The 16,256-nt window shown below is 45.2% G+C and overlaps 2 protein-coding genes across 2 annotated transcripts; both read right to left on the bottom strand.

The window, feature by feature from the left end:
• Positions 1 to 3,283: 3,283 nt before the first annotated feature.
• On the bottom strand, positions 3,284 to 4,130 carry Rnase6 (ribonuclease A family member 6). Its single transcript, XM_042284846.2, has one exon. The coding sequence runs from the start codon at positions 4,097 to 4,099 to the stop codon at positions 3,638 to 3,640; it is 462 nt and encodes a 153-aa protein (XP_042140780.2). The 5' UTR covers positions 4,100 to 4,130; the 3' UTR covers positions 3,284 to 3,637.
• An 8,694-nt stretch (positions 4,131 to 12,824) lies between these two features.
• Eddm3b (epididymal protein 3B) lies at positions 12,825 to 15,228 on the bottom strand. Its single transcript, XM_076544919.1, has 2 exons — positions 15,073 to 15,228; positions 12,825 to 14,031 (listed from the first exon to the last, which is right to left on the bottom strand). Exon 2 carries the CDS (start codon positions 14,011 to 14,013, stop codon positions 13,579 to 13,581), a length of 435 nt encoding a protein of 144 aa, XP_076401034.1. The 5' UTR covers positions 14,014 to 14,031; positions 15,073 to 15,228; the 3' UTR covers positions 12,825 to 13,578.
• Positions 15,229 to 16,256: the final 1,028 nt, after the last annotated feature.

Raw genomic sequence — 16,256 nt, 5'->3', positions numbered from 1 at the left:
ATGGTTAAGAGCATTGGCTGCTCTACCAGGGGTCCTGAGTTCAATTCCCAGCAACCGCGTGGTGGCTCACAACCCTCTGTAATGAGATCTGGTGCCCTCTTCTGGCATGCAGGCCTATGTGCAGATAGAACACTCATATACATAAAATATGTGAATAAAAACTAAAAAAAGGATTGTAGAAATCTCTCAGGAAAACAGGAGAGGGGCATGCATATAGGTTACTGGGCTCAGTAAATAAAAAGGCTCAGAACTCCAGGGACTTTCTGAGTATCATTAACCCGAGTGTCCCATGTTTTCTGCAGTGAAGGACACAGGCTTGTCATTCAAGGGGTGTTTAATGCTGCCTCTTTCTCTGCTGTCCTTGACATTCTACTATGTCTAGATGAGTGTTTCTCTCTCTAAGACTTCTGAAGACTAAAGACAGCCTGTGACTCCCAGAGGTTGCACACGTGTTGCTGACCTTCCTTTACCTCAGAACGTTAGCTCAGAAGACTGTATCTGATAACTATCCCTTCCCCTCCCAACATCAGATGAATAAACTGAAGACAAATCCTGAGAATCCTTAAATGTCCATGGCAAAAGAAAGGATGGGGAAAAAAAACAACTCTGTTCCACCTAACAGACTTCTTTATTTTCTCTAGTTTTTTTTTTTTTTTTTTTTTTAAGATTTATTTATTTATTATGTATACAGCAAGTATGACTGCAGGCCAGAAGAGGGCACCAGATCTTGTTACAGATGGTTGTGAGCCACCATGTGGTTGCTGGGAATTGAACTCAGGACCTCTGGAAGAGCAGTCAGTGCTCTTAACCTCTGAGCTATCTCTCCAGCCCCTAGCTTTTTTTTTTTTTTTTTAATTGAAAATGGATTTTTAATATATATTCTGATCATTGGTAGGGAAAAAAAACCAAAACAAATGAAAACAGAAAGGAAACAAAACCACCTCATATTATCTAAGCTGTCAAAATAGGAAAAAATCAAATAGCACAGTGACAGCGGCAGGGTCTAGACTCATCCGAGGAGGCCCTGGTGCGTCTCTAGCTTGTGTTAGGTGGGTGAGCAGAGGCCCCCTGGATGCCGGTGACGTACTCTGCGGTCTGACCAGAAGAGGAGGGTCAGTGAAGCACCAGCGTTCTTCACTCTGCCTTCCGACGGCAGACTCAGTGCGGCCTCACGCCTGCTGCCACACCCTCCTTTGCCATGGACTGTGCCCTTCTTAAACCTTTCCTCTTATTAGGTACTTGGTCACTGCCGTGAGAAAAGTAACAGATACAGTAGGCACAGCTACTCTTGATCACACGTAATCTCAGCACACACGAGCGCTCTTGACAAGGCCAAGGTGTGCTCTTCCCAGAGCCAGGAAAAAAGAGAGTGTGAGCAAGTGAGTGAGGTACCTGTCATCCCAGCGCTTGCCAAGTGGAGCCAAGGATCAGGAATTCAAGGCCAACTTCATTTCCTTAGTGCGTTCTAGGCCACCCTGAGTACATGGGATTCTGTCTTAAGAGAGGGGGGCTGGAGGAATGAGATCAAATTTCACCCAGAACAAACAGAAGAAATTAATGAAAATCAGCATTGAAATCAAGGAAAGAAAACAAAACCACCTTTGTGTGGTTTCTGTTTGATGTGATAAAACACTATGACCAAAAGCAACTTGGGAAGGAGAGGGTTAATTTTATCTTATAGCTTACAGTCAGTTATCCAGGGAAGTCAGGGCCTGCCTGAACTCAAGGCAGGAACTGATATAGAGCTCAGGAAGGGTGTTACTTACCCGCTTTCTCCTCTCCAGGATGACTTACTCATCCTGCCTTCTGATAGCATTCAGAATATCCGTCCAGTGATGGCCTTGCCCACAGTGAGCTGGGCCCTTCCACATCAACTGTCAATCAAGAAAACGCTTTACGTCAGGTACAGTGCCATACACTTTTGATCTCAGCACTCAGGAGGCAGAGGCAGGCAGATCTCTGTGAGTTTGAGGCCGACCTGGTCTACATAGGGAATTTTCCAGGGCAGACAGGACTACACAGAGACCCTGTCTCAAAAAAATAAAGTGAAATAAAATAGATTAAAATAAAATAAAGAAGCTCCACAGGCTTCCCACAGACCAGTCTGGTGGGAGCATTTTCTCAACTGAGGTAGCTCTTCCCAAGTAACTCTGTTGTGGTGGTTTGAATAAGAAAGGCTCATCATCTATTTGAATGCTTAGTCATCAGGGAGTGGCACTATTTGAAAAGGATTAGCAAACATGGTCTTATTGGAGGAAGTGTGTCACTGGGTTTGAGCTTTGAGGTTTCAAAAGGTCATGATGAGCCCAAAGTCTTTTCTTACTGCCTGCAGATTTGGAATTCTCAGCTCCTTCTCCAGCACCATGTCTGCCTGTGTGCCACCATGCTCCCTGCCGTGATGATAATGGACTGAACCTCTGAAGCTGTATGCCAACCCCCATTAAATGTTTTCTCTTAGGAGAATTGCCCAGGGCCTGGAGAGATGGCTGAGAGGTTAAGAGCCCTGGCTGTTCTTTCAGAGGTCCTGAGTTCAATTCCCAGCAACCACATGGTGACTCACAACCATCTTTAATGATGATCTGGTTTCTTCTTCTGGTATGCATACATACATGTAGGAAAAAATGCTGTATATAGAATAAATCCTTTTTTAAAAAATTGTTACTTATTCTACATAAAATAATTATAAAAAAATTGCTATGGTCATGGTGTCTTGTCACAGCAATTGAACACTGACTAAGACTACTGTATAAACACAGCCTTGAGGTCAGAGGTTTGAGCCTAGAACCTCCACCCTTACCTGCTTGGCTGTGTGTACCTTTAGGTCTATGTGCCTACTTAACTTCCACATGGCTTGTGTGCAGCCAGTGTGTGCCTGGTGCCTGCTAGTGGCTGCCTCCCTGGCGGGTTCACAGCTTTAGGCTGGAGTGAAAACTGACTCTGAGTCCTCAATAGCTCTCCAGGCTCCTGGCTTCCAGTGACCCTCCCTCTTTCTTGGTGTGGGAGCATGAACCTCACAGAGCAGAAGGAAGGGAGACTAGCTGGAAGAAGGGACCCCGACCGAGTAAGTGTGGGAGAATAAGAGAAGACAACAGGGAGTGAAATTGACTGTAATTGTCCAAGGTTTTTTTTTTTTTTAAATTTAATAAATGAGTTGATAACCATCCTTGACTACATAGTGGTGTTGAATCCTGCCTGACCAAACCAGATGCTGTCAAACAAACAAACAAACAAACAAACAACCCAAACCACCACCACCAAAACAAAACAAACAAACCAGCAAAAGTTATACTCATTATACTGAAAAAGGAAATGATTTTATTTCTATGAGCATAGTACAATAAAGCTTGATCCAAAAACATAGCAGGATACATTGTTCAACTGCTTGGACTTTTTTTTCTTCTTTTTTGGGGGGTGGGGACCAGTGATGGAACCCAGGGGCCTTTGTGCAGTAAGCAAGTGTTCAGTTACTGAGCTACATCGGAACCCATGTACCCTTTATCTTTTTGCCTTGACTCTCTTCTGATAGCTTAGGTTTTCTAATTCTTTCAGTGCCTTCCTTTCTCGGTAGGAGCAAAAGACAAAGTGGGAATAAACAGTAAGAGAACCTGTGTCAACCAGAAGACATGTGCCCTAAGCCTTAGACAATCTCATCTAAGTGCACAGGAACCAGCTGGTAAGGGGGGTCATCCTTCTTGGGACGCTCACAGGCCACAATGAAGTATTTGTACTGCACAGCACCTCTGTAGCGACAGTATGGATAGGTTTCTCCAGTGTGTGCGCAGTCAATCATGCTGACAGGCTTTGCACTCATGTGGCAGTTCTTTCGACCATTCTTGCAGGTGATGTTGGGCAAACCACAGGTAGCAGCCACATTCTCGAAGGATTCATGCAGAAAGGTGTTTTTCTGTTTACAGTGCCGGGTGTAATTGTTGACACCACGCATTGCTGTGTTGCATTGCTGAGGACTTATCTGTATGTGCTGAATTTCAAACCAGCGAGCCTTGGTGAGACCCTTAGGCTGAGTCCCAAGTGGACACACTGGCTCCCACAGCCCCAGCAGCAACAGGAGAGGAAAGGATCGCCGAAGGTCTAGGGCCATTTTTTTTTTTTTTTTTTCTGTGCAGGAAGAAGGAAGATCGTGCTAATAGAAGAAGTTTTAAGAACAAACAAATCATGACTAGTTTGTTGGGTTTTTTTTCTTCCTTTTAAGATTTCATAGCTCTCAAGAAAGAAAGAAAGCCAGTCTCATAATTCTATGAAAACTCTGAAATCCAGTGAGGAAGACAGGAGATGAGCACACAGCCCTCTGGCTGGCACAGCTCGTCCTTCTCTTTGACCTGTGATCATATGCACAACGCTTCCCTGCTTCCCCTCCCCGGGTAATCCCGGGGTAACGTGTTTGTTTGCCTTCCTTCCCCAACCAGCATTTCCCAGCCAGCTCCCCTGCCTGCCAGGGCCCTGAAGTGCCTCTCTTACCAGGTGTTTTTGCTGTGTTCCTACTGAGAACACGGGCAGTGGGTCAGTCCCAGGTTCTGAATGTTTTGTTGGCTTTTCTCCTCCAAGCCAGTCTAGACAGCTGTCTAGGTGGGGCAGGGCCAGAAGGATCCTTAAGCCCGTGAAAGAGAAACCTTAGATTTTGCAGAAGTACAGTGGAGCGAGACCCCACCTCCCAGCAAGCTCGTTGAACGTTTCGATGTCAGTGAAGAGGAAGAATTAACTCAACTTAAGAAACAAGTAGACTCAAAACTCAGTTTTAAGGACCTGTTCTCTTGCTAAGGGGTTATAATGAACTTCCTTTTTGACTGGAGTTTCAGGTTGTTTTGAAGCACTTTGATTTCAATTTCTTAATATATATATATACTTTGTATATGTGTATAATAGTTACCACATACTTGGCAGTGTGAGTTCCTGCAAGCACACATGAATACATCATTTGTTTGTATATATGTCTATGGGGCCAGATACGAGGCTACGCATATTTAGGAGTTTACAGTCTAATGAAAGATAGTCAGGTAAATAAGTATGTTATGAATTAATAACTACAAATAGCATTCTTGGTGTGGTTCACACTAAAGGGGACAAGAGTTATTTAAAGACACCCACCCAAGTTGAGCTGCATTTTGAGGAATAATTAATTAGATGAATAGAGGGGTAAGGACCTTTAAAGGGAGAACTGTGTGTGAAAAGACCCAAAAGCATGAAGAAGAAGAGAAAATGTAGGGTATTTGCATCTGAGTCTCTTGGCTGCTGACCACTGGTGTGTACTACAGGATCGCTGCACCACATCACCTCATGGAAGGCTGCACTGGGACTTCGCGCCTGGGACTCCCCGCCTCTGGGACTCCCCGCCTCTGGCCTTATTTCTTCTAATCAATTCTGTATATTTATTATGCGTTATTCCCAGATTAATACAGTTACAACAGTACACTTTTATTCAAAGAGGTGTTTTTGTTTGTTCTTTTTCAGATAGTGTCTTTTTCTTTTTTTAAAGATTTATTTATTTATTATGTATACAGTGTTCTGTCTGCACATATTCCCCCAAGCCAGAAGAGGGCACCAGATCTCATTACAGATGGTTGTGAGCCACCATGTGGCTGCTGGGAATTGAACTCAGGACCTTTGGAAGAACAAGCAGTGCTCTTAACCGCTGAGCCACCTCTCCAGCCCCTCAGATAGTGTCTTGATGCTTGCCTGGGACTCAGTATCTCCTTGCATCCCCCTCCTAAGTGCTGGGATGCAGGTGTACACTGTCGTGTTCTCTTTGACTAATAACCACAGAGGGAGGTGTTTATACATGATTTAACCACCGTGGTTTGAGTGTTTCCCCATAGACTTGAGTGTTTAAAATACTTCGGCCCCAGCTGGTGGGACTGTTTGGGGAAGTTGTGGAACCTTTAGGAGGTGGAGATTTGCTAGAGAAAGTGGGTCACTGCAAGGGGGTCTTGAGGTCACTACCTACTGTAATTCCATCATCAGGGAGAACCTGATGTCTTTGGCTTCTTTGGGCACTTGCAGCCACAATCATGTATCTCTCCAACACCATATGCACCTTAAGAAAAACTTTAAAAGTAGCTTTTAAGATTAGTTTCTTCTTGACAATGCCATAAACACACACACACACACACACACACACACACACACACACACACACACACCATTCTGATCACACTCCCGCCTCCACCCTCTCTTTTTTAAACTTACAATTTATTCATTTATTTAATGTGTGTTTTTGCACACATGTGCGCTCACACACACATGGACTTGTGCCATGGTGTGTGTGTGGAGATCAGAGGGCACTTTGCAGGAGTTGGCTTTCCCCTTCTACAGTGTGGCTCCCTGGGATTATTAACTCAGATAATCCAGCTTGATGGAGGCTCCTAATCTGTGGAGCCATCTCCCTCACCCCCCTCTTCATTCTCTCTTGTTCTCCTCACACCCCCCACCATTTCCGCCTTCCGACCACCAGGCACTTTCATGTATTTAGTTTAATTTTGTTTTTGTTTGCACTTTGTAACTCACTGGGCTTCAACAGGGCTGCTCATGTGGGCGTGGATATAAAGCTATCTACTGGAGCACAAGTAACTCACACCGGCTGCTGCGTCACTGAAGACAATGACTGCTCCAGCAAGCCATCGCCTCCAATTAGCTCCCCTTGGAGGGGGTCTCATGAGCCTCTCCCCTATCTGTGACTGAATGTTTATGGACTCAGTCTTGTGCAGTCCCTAGCAAGCAACCACGGATGTTGTGAGTTCAGGCATGCCATGGCCTTGTTGTGTCTGTAAGACAGCATTACATGGCCACCGCTGCCATCATCATCATCATCATCATCATCATCATCATCATCATCATCCAGCTGTTACATTCTTTCCTCCCCACTCTTTCTTGATGGTTTCTGAGCCTTGGAGAGGATGATATAGGTGGCCCATTCAGGACTGAGCACTTGATATTCACCTGTTCTTAACACCTTGACCAACCACGAGTCTCCATTAATTGCCATTAGATGTGATTTTTGTCTTTCTCTCTACAGCTTACAACATACTTTCTTTGTTCTGCATATTCAGGGTTTCAACCATGATATGGGGATTTTATTTTCTGGTTCTATTTGGTGTTCTAGGTGTTTCTTCTCTTTGGATGGGCACGTCTTTCCCTAGCTTTGGGAAATTTTCTTCAATGCATTCATGGAAAGTATTTTCTACATCTTTTGTGCGGACAATCTTTTTCTTCTAGTCCCACAGTTCATGTTGTCCCAGAGATTCTGTGTGCGCAGTTCGTAGTACATTTCAGACACACCGTGGACAACACAAATTGGACTTGGTTTTTCTTGGGGGAGCGCACAAGTGTGGGTGGGTGAACCTGGGAGGAATGGGAAGCAAGTGTGATCAAGGTGAATTGTATGAAATTCTCAAATAATTAATAAAAACATTATGTCGGGGAAGAAAAGAATTCATTCAGGAGTTTGTGTCTTCTTTGAGCATATTTAAGTTGTTTTTTATTATTTTTTTTGTTTGGATTTTCATTTAAAGGGTTCTTCCTAGAGGTTTCTGGATGTTAGAAGTCTTTGGAGGAGACATACTGTCATGGTTTTTCATGTTACTGGTGTTTCCTACTGAGCTCATCCTGTCAGGATTAGATCGTTGATTCCGTTTTTGCTGTTTTAACTCAGGTAACCTTCCTTCTTTCAGAAGTGTTGAGGTGACCTTTTCCTTTTAAGCTGGCCTTTAAGGCTTTCCCCCCAGAACTCTCCAAGGCTTGAGAACTGTTTCCAATAAAAAATCGCAATGCTGCAGTAAACCCACCTTGAAAGCAGGGTAAGTGTTTGTACCTCACAGTCGCTCCTTCAGTACCAAGTGTTCTCGGTGTGGAAGGAACATTAAATATTAGTCTTTCTGTCAGACCCCATGAAGCTTTTGTTCAAGACAAGGAATTTAAATTTTTTTTCCCTACCCGCTACCTGGTAAAACTTTTGTTTATCCACAGGCCCTGCTGCATTCTTGGATCTCCAGATGCCTGCCCAGGCTAGCTTTCCTTCATTTCACCTGTACCAGTTCTTCTCAAACTAAGCAACCATGACAGGCTGAGGTTGGAGCTCAGCCAGCAGGGGAAGGACACAGCACTCTTGCATTAAGATAAAGGCTGTTGAGTTTCTTACTCTGTGGGTTTGTTCTTGATTAGCTGTGAGCAGCTTGCCCTTACAAATCAAGCTTTGCCCAACCGAGAGGCTTTCATTAGATTAGTGGTGCTTACTTTTGGACCTCGAACCGACTTCTAACCGGTGGAAAAGGGAAACCAACAGTACTGTGTGTGCCCGTCTCTTGGTTACTGTGGATCTGGCTGGGGAAATAAAGAAAAAGCAGCGAGAAGTCACAGTGGGATCAATGATGAGTATTAGGGTTGTTAGTTTAGATAGGAAGCAGGAAAGGGAGAGGTTCCAGAGGAGGGGAAATGGTACAGGCAAATAAATAAAATAAAGAGTGGGGAAGTCTTAATTGAAGATAGACTAAAAAGAAAGCGATAAAGATACGTCTTCAGACACTGTAGACCGGTCTTGTCTCTCAGGAAGCTGAGTCATCAAGGCCCTATATACCAGGAAAGGTGGAAAGGGAGGGAAGAGTTTGGGGTAACGGGAAGAAAAATGAGACCAAGAAAAAAAAAAGAGAGGAACCAGAAAAGGCACAAGCAGTATGAGAGACAAGGGGCAGGACAGATCCCTGTCAGACAGATGAGGAAAGGGACCACTGATGGACAGATGAGGGGCGGGACAGATCCCTGTCAGATGAGGAAAGGGGCCACTGATGGACAGATGAGGGGCTGGGCAGATCCTTGTCAGACAGATGAGGAAAGGGGCCACTGATGGACAGACGAGGGGCTGGACGGATCCCTGTCAGACAGATGAGGAAAGGGGCCACTGATGGACAGATGAGGGGCAGAACAGATCCCTGTCAGATGAGGAAAGGGGCCACTGATGGACAGACGAGGGGCTGGACGGATCCCTGTCAGATGAGGAAAGGGGCCACTGATGGACAGCAAAGATGGCAAGTTTCCAACATCTTCCTCACTTCCCCGACCGGAGGCAAAGCCCCCAGAGCCTTTTTCTCCCACAAGCTGGGCCTCCTTGCCACTCTAGGTGGGTCAGATACGTTCAAGGTGGGTCCTGAACATGTTTACCTGAAGCTGTGGGCTGAAAAACTCTCCTTCCTTTGTTTAAACTGATCCATCAAAAAATTAGGGGAAAGTGTGTTAGTCATGATTCTCTAGAGGAACAGAACCAGTGGGACACACCACACACACACACACACACACACACACACACACACACACACACACACATCAGTTTTAAAAAAAAGTAATAACAGCTAAATCACGCCTGAGATCAGAGAAAGTAGTTACTCAGCCCTTAAGCATTCAGAATAGTCCATGGCGGCTGTCTCTCACTGAGGATGGGAAAGGGGTAACAACCAATAATCGCTCAGTCCACAAGACCTCAGCAGTCCCAGTCTGGTGCTGGGCCTTCAGAAGATTCCTGGAGAGCAGCTAGCCCAGTAGGAAAACTTGGAAAATCTGGTTCTTATAGCAGTGAAGGAACAGGAGAGGAAAGGCCCAGTAGGAGGAGAGCTGATTTGGGCCACTTCCCTTTGATCTGAGCTGCTACCAAAAGATGCCACCCACAACTGGGGAAAGTCTCCCACATCCATCAAGGCGGTCAGGACACTTCCTCCAGAGAGGCTCCTTGTTCAGGTGATTCTAATTTGTGGCAAGTTGACATTAAAACTAACCATTATAGAAGATGATCTATCTAAAGTCACCCAAACCACTTAAAACCCCCAGACCTCCATAGGAAAAATGGAGCTGCCCTCCACCCCCAGCTCTTCAGGGAGTTTTTCTTTTGGCGCCCCACCCCCCACTTTTTAACAAGTTTATGTTGCCTATGACTGCCTGCTGTGTCAGAGATTTTAATGTCTGCATAACACAAGCTAGAGTTATCTGAAAGGACAGAACCTCCATTGAAGAAAAAAGGCTCCATAAGATCTGGATGTAGGGCATGTTCTTAATTAGTGATTGAGGGGGGAGGGCTCAGGCTGTTGTAGGCAGTGCTATCCCTGGGCTGGTGGTCCTGAGTTCCTATAAGAAAGCAGGCTGAGCAAACCACGGGGAGCAAGCCAGTAAGCAGCACTCCTCCATGGCCTCTGCATCAGCTGCTGCCTCCAGGTTCCTGCCCTGTTTGATTTCCTGTCCTGACTTCCTTCAATGATGAACTACAAGGGGGAAATGTAAGTCAAATAAACCCTTTCTGCCTCAACATGCTTTTGGTCTTGGTGTTGCATTGCAGCAAGAGAAACCCGAACTAGGACAGAGTTACTAGTACAGTAGGTACAATGCAACCAGATGGGCCCCTTCTCCTCCCTTCCCTCACACCCACTTGATTCCTGTCAATGCAAGACTGCCTCCCCCTCCTCTGCATCTATCAGGAAATCATAGACAGCCTGGCTACAGGAAATCTTCCCCTTTCTCTGATACCCTAAGAAAGGACACCCCACTCTGTCCCAGGAGCTTGATCTCTCCTCAGAGCCCTTCCATGCTGCCCTCTGTCTGTGTGTCCACCCAGGGTGTTAATAACTCTTCTAACGAATCTCTCACCAAATGTTCCCCCAAGTCCCCCTGAACTCCAAACCACAAACTTTGAGGTCCTAGGGATCTGAATGCAAGCCTTCCTGCTTGTGTATCAAGTACTTCACCAAGTAACCCATCTCTCCAGGTCCTAAGACAAATGAGTGAGTCAGTCAATGCTGTCTGTTCATCTGTGGTTGATGCAAGAAAGGTTTTAAGGGTTTTGTTTGTTTGTTTTATTTTTTAATGTTTTTATGGGGCTAGAGAGATGCCTTAGTGGTTAAGAGTACTTGGAGAAGACCTGAGTTTTGTTCCCAACACCCATATTGAATGGCTCACAACTTCTGGGGGATCCAACACCTTTTGGCCTCCACAGCACCCTTCCACACATGCATACACCCCCCCATAATAAAATTTTTTTAATTGTTAAAATGTATTATTATTATTGTTGTTGTTAGTCTATATGTGACATGCACATGTGGTGTGGTGTGTGCATGGCATGACATGATGCATATGGAAGCCAGAGGACAATTTTGTGCCATTACCTCTCTCCTTCTACCTTTGGGGTAGTTTCCAGGGATCAGCCAGGTCACTAGGCCTGTTAGCACTATCCCTTACCTGTTGGATTAGTTACCCTTCTGTGACTGTGAGAAAAGACCATGACCAGAAGCAACTGATGCAAGAAGGAGTTTATGATGACTATGGTTTCCAGGAGAGAGTCCATGAAGGAGGGGAAGCATGGCTGCAGGTAGGTGGAGCAGGAAGCTGAGAGATCACAACTTCATCCACATTCAGAAAGCAGAGATCAAAGTGGAATTTGATGGGATTACAAACTCTCCAAGACTGCTCCACTGGTGTGGTTTCTCCTGCAAGCTCCACAGTCTAAAGGTTCCACAGCCCGCCAAAGAGTACACCAACTGGGGACTAAATGCTCAAGTACGGGAACTTACGGGAAATTCTCATTCAAACCTTGTTATTTGCTGCTTAACCACATGGAATTCTGTCTTGCTCAGGGTTACTATTGCTTGATGAAACACCATGACCAAAAGCAATTTGGGAGGAAAGGCTTTATTTGGCTTACACTTCCATCACTGTTCATCATTATTGAAAGAAGTCAGGACAGGAACTCAAACAGGGTAGGAACCTGGAGGCAGGAGCCGATGCAGATGTCATGGAGGAGTGCTGCTTACTGGCTCAGTCTGCTTGTTTTGTTAAAGAACCCAAGACCACCTTCCCAGGGGTGGCCTCACCCACAGTGCACTCAGCCCTCCCACATCAGTACAATCACTAATTAAGAAAATGACCTAAAGGCTTGCCTGCAGCCTGATCTTAAGTAGCCATTTACTCAATGGAGGCTCCCTCCTCTCTGATGACTCTAGCTCATGTCAAGTTGACACAAAACTAGCCAATCCAACACCCCAGGAAAGATTATTTTTGATCAGGCAGTGTTTATGGCTTGCACACCAACGAGAGCCTAATATCTGTCTTGTTTTTTAAAAAAGATTCATTTTTATCATTTTTGACCGTGTGCAGGTGTGTGTCTTCATGCAGTGACGTGCACAGGAGTGCAGGTGTGTGTCTTCATGCAGTGGTGTGCACAGAGTGCAGGTGCCCTTGGAGACTAAAGGTGTTGGATGCCCCAGAGTTGGAGTCATAGATGGTTGCAACACCCCTGATGTGGGTGCTGGGAACTGAGCTCGGGTGCTCCGGAAGAGCAGCAAGTGTTGTTATCTACTGAGCCATTTCTCCAGGACCCTAATATTTGTTTAGTGTTAGAAATCTTCTGCAGTCGGGGAGAGCAAATGATTGGAACACCTTTCATGTGTGTTTTATCAAAGCTAAAATTAAAATCCCAAGCCAAAGGATAAGAAAGGAAAACAAAACAAAGCAACAACAACAACAACAACAATAACAAAAAACAACTACTAACTTCCTGGACCACCACTTATGAGCCAGAGACCTACCATGTTACTTGATTGAACATGTTAGTTACCTGTTCCCCTCTGCTCTGATTTCCCATTTGGGTTGAGCTAAAGATGCCACCACAGTCACTGTCCAAGTCGAGACTTGACTCTACACATAGGTATATCCACATGTATGGAGGTGCCTATATAAAATGCACCTTGAGCCAAAGTATAAAATATTCACATCAGTCATACTTCATATGATATTCAACTTCACTGCTCACACCAATACACAACACAACTCAACACATGATGTGTATATGTATGACACACAGTGGGATAACAATTTATTTGTGATAGGGAGGATCATGGGGTTTGGATAGGCATAAAGATGGTGACTTGGGGAGGGGGGACACCCTGACTGAGTCAAGAGAAGATGCTGTGTGGTTTAGCTGTCCAATGTCCTCCCACAGGCTCTGTTGTTGAAGGCTTACTTGCTGGCTGGGCCACAAAGGCTGTAATTAGCTTTGGCAGTGGGTTAATCCAATGATGAACTCATAGCTGGGTGGGTCTGAGGACCCAGTTGGAAGGGGCAGGCCACTGGAACCACAGTTGTCACATCTTGTCCCCATGCCCTTCCCCGTCCTTCTCTTTCTACTTCCCAGGCTCTATGAAGTGAGCAGCTCTGCTCGGCCACATTTCTCTCATCATGATGTTCTGCCTCACTCTCCCTCAGGGACAACAGAGCCAACAGACCACAGACTGAAAGACCCGAGACGAGGAGGCGAATCACTCCTCCCTTGAGTGGGTTCTCTCAGATATGTTTTCCCAGCAGCAGAAGCCGTGTGAGCCGCGTCATGAAAAAGGTGAATAGAAGTAAGTAGACAAGGGAAGAATGTTATTTTAGGCAGAGATCAACATAAGCATGATGGTAATACTGAGAATCAACATGGCTGGGAAACACTGGCATTCAATTGTGAAGTGGAGTAACGGTAGCTATGGTAAGCAGGGGGTTGACGTTTGAGAATTACTAACGGCTTGCCCAGAGCTGGCCAGCTGGCGAGACTTTCTAGTCAAAGATGGGCTCCAGCATCTTCATGTCCTCTATGCTGTCGACATGCCCATGTGCATTACAGTGAAAGAGAACATAGTTGTAGCTCCTTGTCTCTATGTATCTACTTATGTAATTATCCCAATGGCACTGCAGGACCTTAATCGGCATCTGAGCCCAAACATAGGAGTTTTTGTAACGATCTTTGAAGTTGTTACTAATGCATACATGCTCAACTCTGTACCATGACATATGAACAAATAAGTGTGAGATCTTGGGTTTCAGACCTTTATCTGTCATGAGCTCATCACATCTGTATGCACTGAATGCTCTGTTTGGATTCAGGTGATGGTATTCCATGAACGCCCTCCTGGAAGTGCTCTGTGCAAGCAGGCTGTACCGCAGGCCCAGCAGGAGCAGAAGCGTGCCCCAGGACTTCAGAGAGGACGCCATAGCAGGCACCAGGGCCACCTAAGTGGGCACAGGAAAGAGAAGGCACAGTATTGAAACACTAACCTGTAGGCTGAGCTGTACTTTACATTTCTATTCCCACATAATTTTGTTTGTTTCCCAGCGATATCCCTCTAGATAGTAATGATAATTGCAAAAAAAAAAAAAAAAGTTGAAGACTGAATGAACCAAGAATAAAAGTGTTAAAAAAAAAAGATGGAATTTATTTTGAAAACTCTAAGTTCCTTTTATATGCCCTCACTTCTACTCAGTGGAAGGAGTCCATCACTCTCTCACCAGCTCTAGCTAACTCCTCAACACTCAGAAGATCGTATATCCAAGAGACTTGTCTTCAGAGTTCACAGACTAATCCCCAGTGAAGGAAACAGAGCTGCCTGGGAAATATGCCAAGCACCAAGGCATTTTGGTCTCTGAAATTGTAGCCCGGGTTGCATGTCACACTGGTTGCACCATGATGCTTCTCCTGTCTTGAGCCCTTACAGCATTTCCAGCAAACCTATGGGAAATGCAACAGCATTTCTAAAGTCTCAAATCTTTTCTCAGGAACTGTATCCCTGTGTTCATTTCAAACCATCATGAGTTGCCAGAACTGCTTGTTGAACATGTCTAAAGGAACAGAAGGTCTGAAATACTAATATTAATGCAATATTAACATTCAGTTAACCAAATACCAAGACTCAAACTGGCTTCACAGGAGTGACTCTGGGTAGAAGACAGAGTGTGACGTTTGCAGAGACTTCTGCTTAAACAGAGTCTGCCCTCATTACAGAGTGTACCTGGTCTTTTGAATCATTCCTTTTACTCACAGCCCTTAACTCATACAGGCCGATAGATCTTTGAGAGCCAACAAAAATACTTAGGTAGAATGTCTGAGGGTGAGGTAGTGAGGGAGCCACATCTGTGGGGTTAATGCTGAGCTGAGTCTTGTTCTCTATGATTTGGGTCAGTTTTCATTCTTAACCCTAAAATGTCAGTCAATCTCTTTCCTGTGATTCCTGGCCTTTCAATCAAGTTTCCTGTACACCAGTCCTTCTAACTCACCTAATCAGTGCCCACGTCGCTGGCTGCGGTGGGTGCAGAGATAGGGGGATCTGAAGAGCAGAGTCTCTGTGCTCTCTGGAAGTCCACAGCAGTAGAAAGAAGAATGACAATAGAAGGAGAGCACTTTGGGTTTGTGGGGGTGGTGGCATGGAGGGCAGGGTCAGGATCATCTTTTTATGCCAGCCTGTTTCCGTATCTTCTCATGTGGAACACTTGGGTTCACCCTGAGAACAGCCTTAAGCAAGGTCCGCAAACATCAAAGAAGGACGCCCAGGCACAAAGCAATTTCAAAGCATTGGAGAGAGGCGACCCCTGAGAGGGATTGTTGATGGACAGCCAGAAACCTGGCCCTGAAACTTGTTTCCTGGACAAGCTTTCTGGAGAATTCCCATGAATGGCCAGGCCATATTCTATAGGGAATTGGGCAAGGATGTGATCCGCGGCCATGACACCAAGAAGTGAGAGTAGGTATCGAAAGTGCAATTGGTTGATACGCTGAGATAATGGAGTGTGCTTTCTACAGGTGATACAAGGGCTGCTAGCAGTTCAGCTGCTCTGGTGGAGTGTCTTTCCAGTTTGCCTTGGCATGAAAATGTCTGCACGCATCAGTTTACACCCAGAACTTATTTCCAGAGCCAGGTGGGCTGTGTATGTTGGCAATTTAACTAAGTAGGGAGCTGAAGCAGAAGACTCAGTTGTTTCAGGCCAGCTTGTGCAATAACAAGGAAAGCTTCTCAGAGGAAAAAAAATCCACCAACTGTTATCTGTGGATGCTAGAATAATTGGGAAGCCTGCACTTATGGGCTGAGGTGGGGCATTGGCTCGAACTACATTCTGCACATCCTCCTATTTTCATTTGTTTGATTAATTATTTATTTATTTCGTTTTTTTTTTTTTTTTTTTTTTGAGACAGGGTTTCTCTGTGTAGTTTTGGTGCCTGTCCTAGATCACACTCTGTACCCCAGGCTGGTCTGGAACTCACAGAGAACCATCAGGCTCTGCCTCCCGAGTGCTGGGATTAAAGGCGTTCAACACCACCACCCAGCATCCTCCTATTCTCTAACTATTCAAGGGACAGGGAGAGAACACCCAGTGGGAAATTGTGAGCACCTGAGTTTGGATAACTTAGGATAAGTCTGAGGAAGGATAAAAAGGCAATCCTATGCACAGATGTCCAGAGCTCT

Source organism: Peromyscus maniculatus, chromosome 9 (assembly GCF_049852395.1).
Source record: "Peromyscus maniculatus bairdii isolate BWxNUB_F1_BW_parent chromosome 9, HU_Pman_BW_mat_3.1, whole genome shotgun sequence".
NCBI lineage: Eukaryota > Metazoa > Chordata > Mammalia > Rodentia > Cricetidae > Peromyscus > Peromyscus maniculatus.
This window is presented reverse-complemented; position numbering and strand designations above follow the sequence as displayed.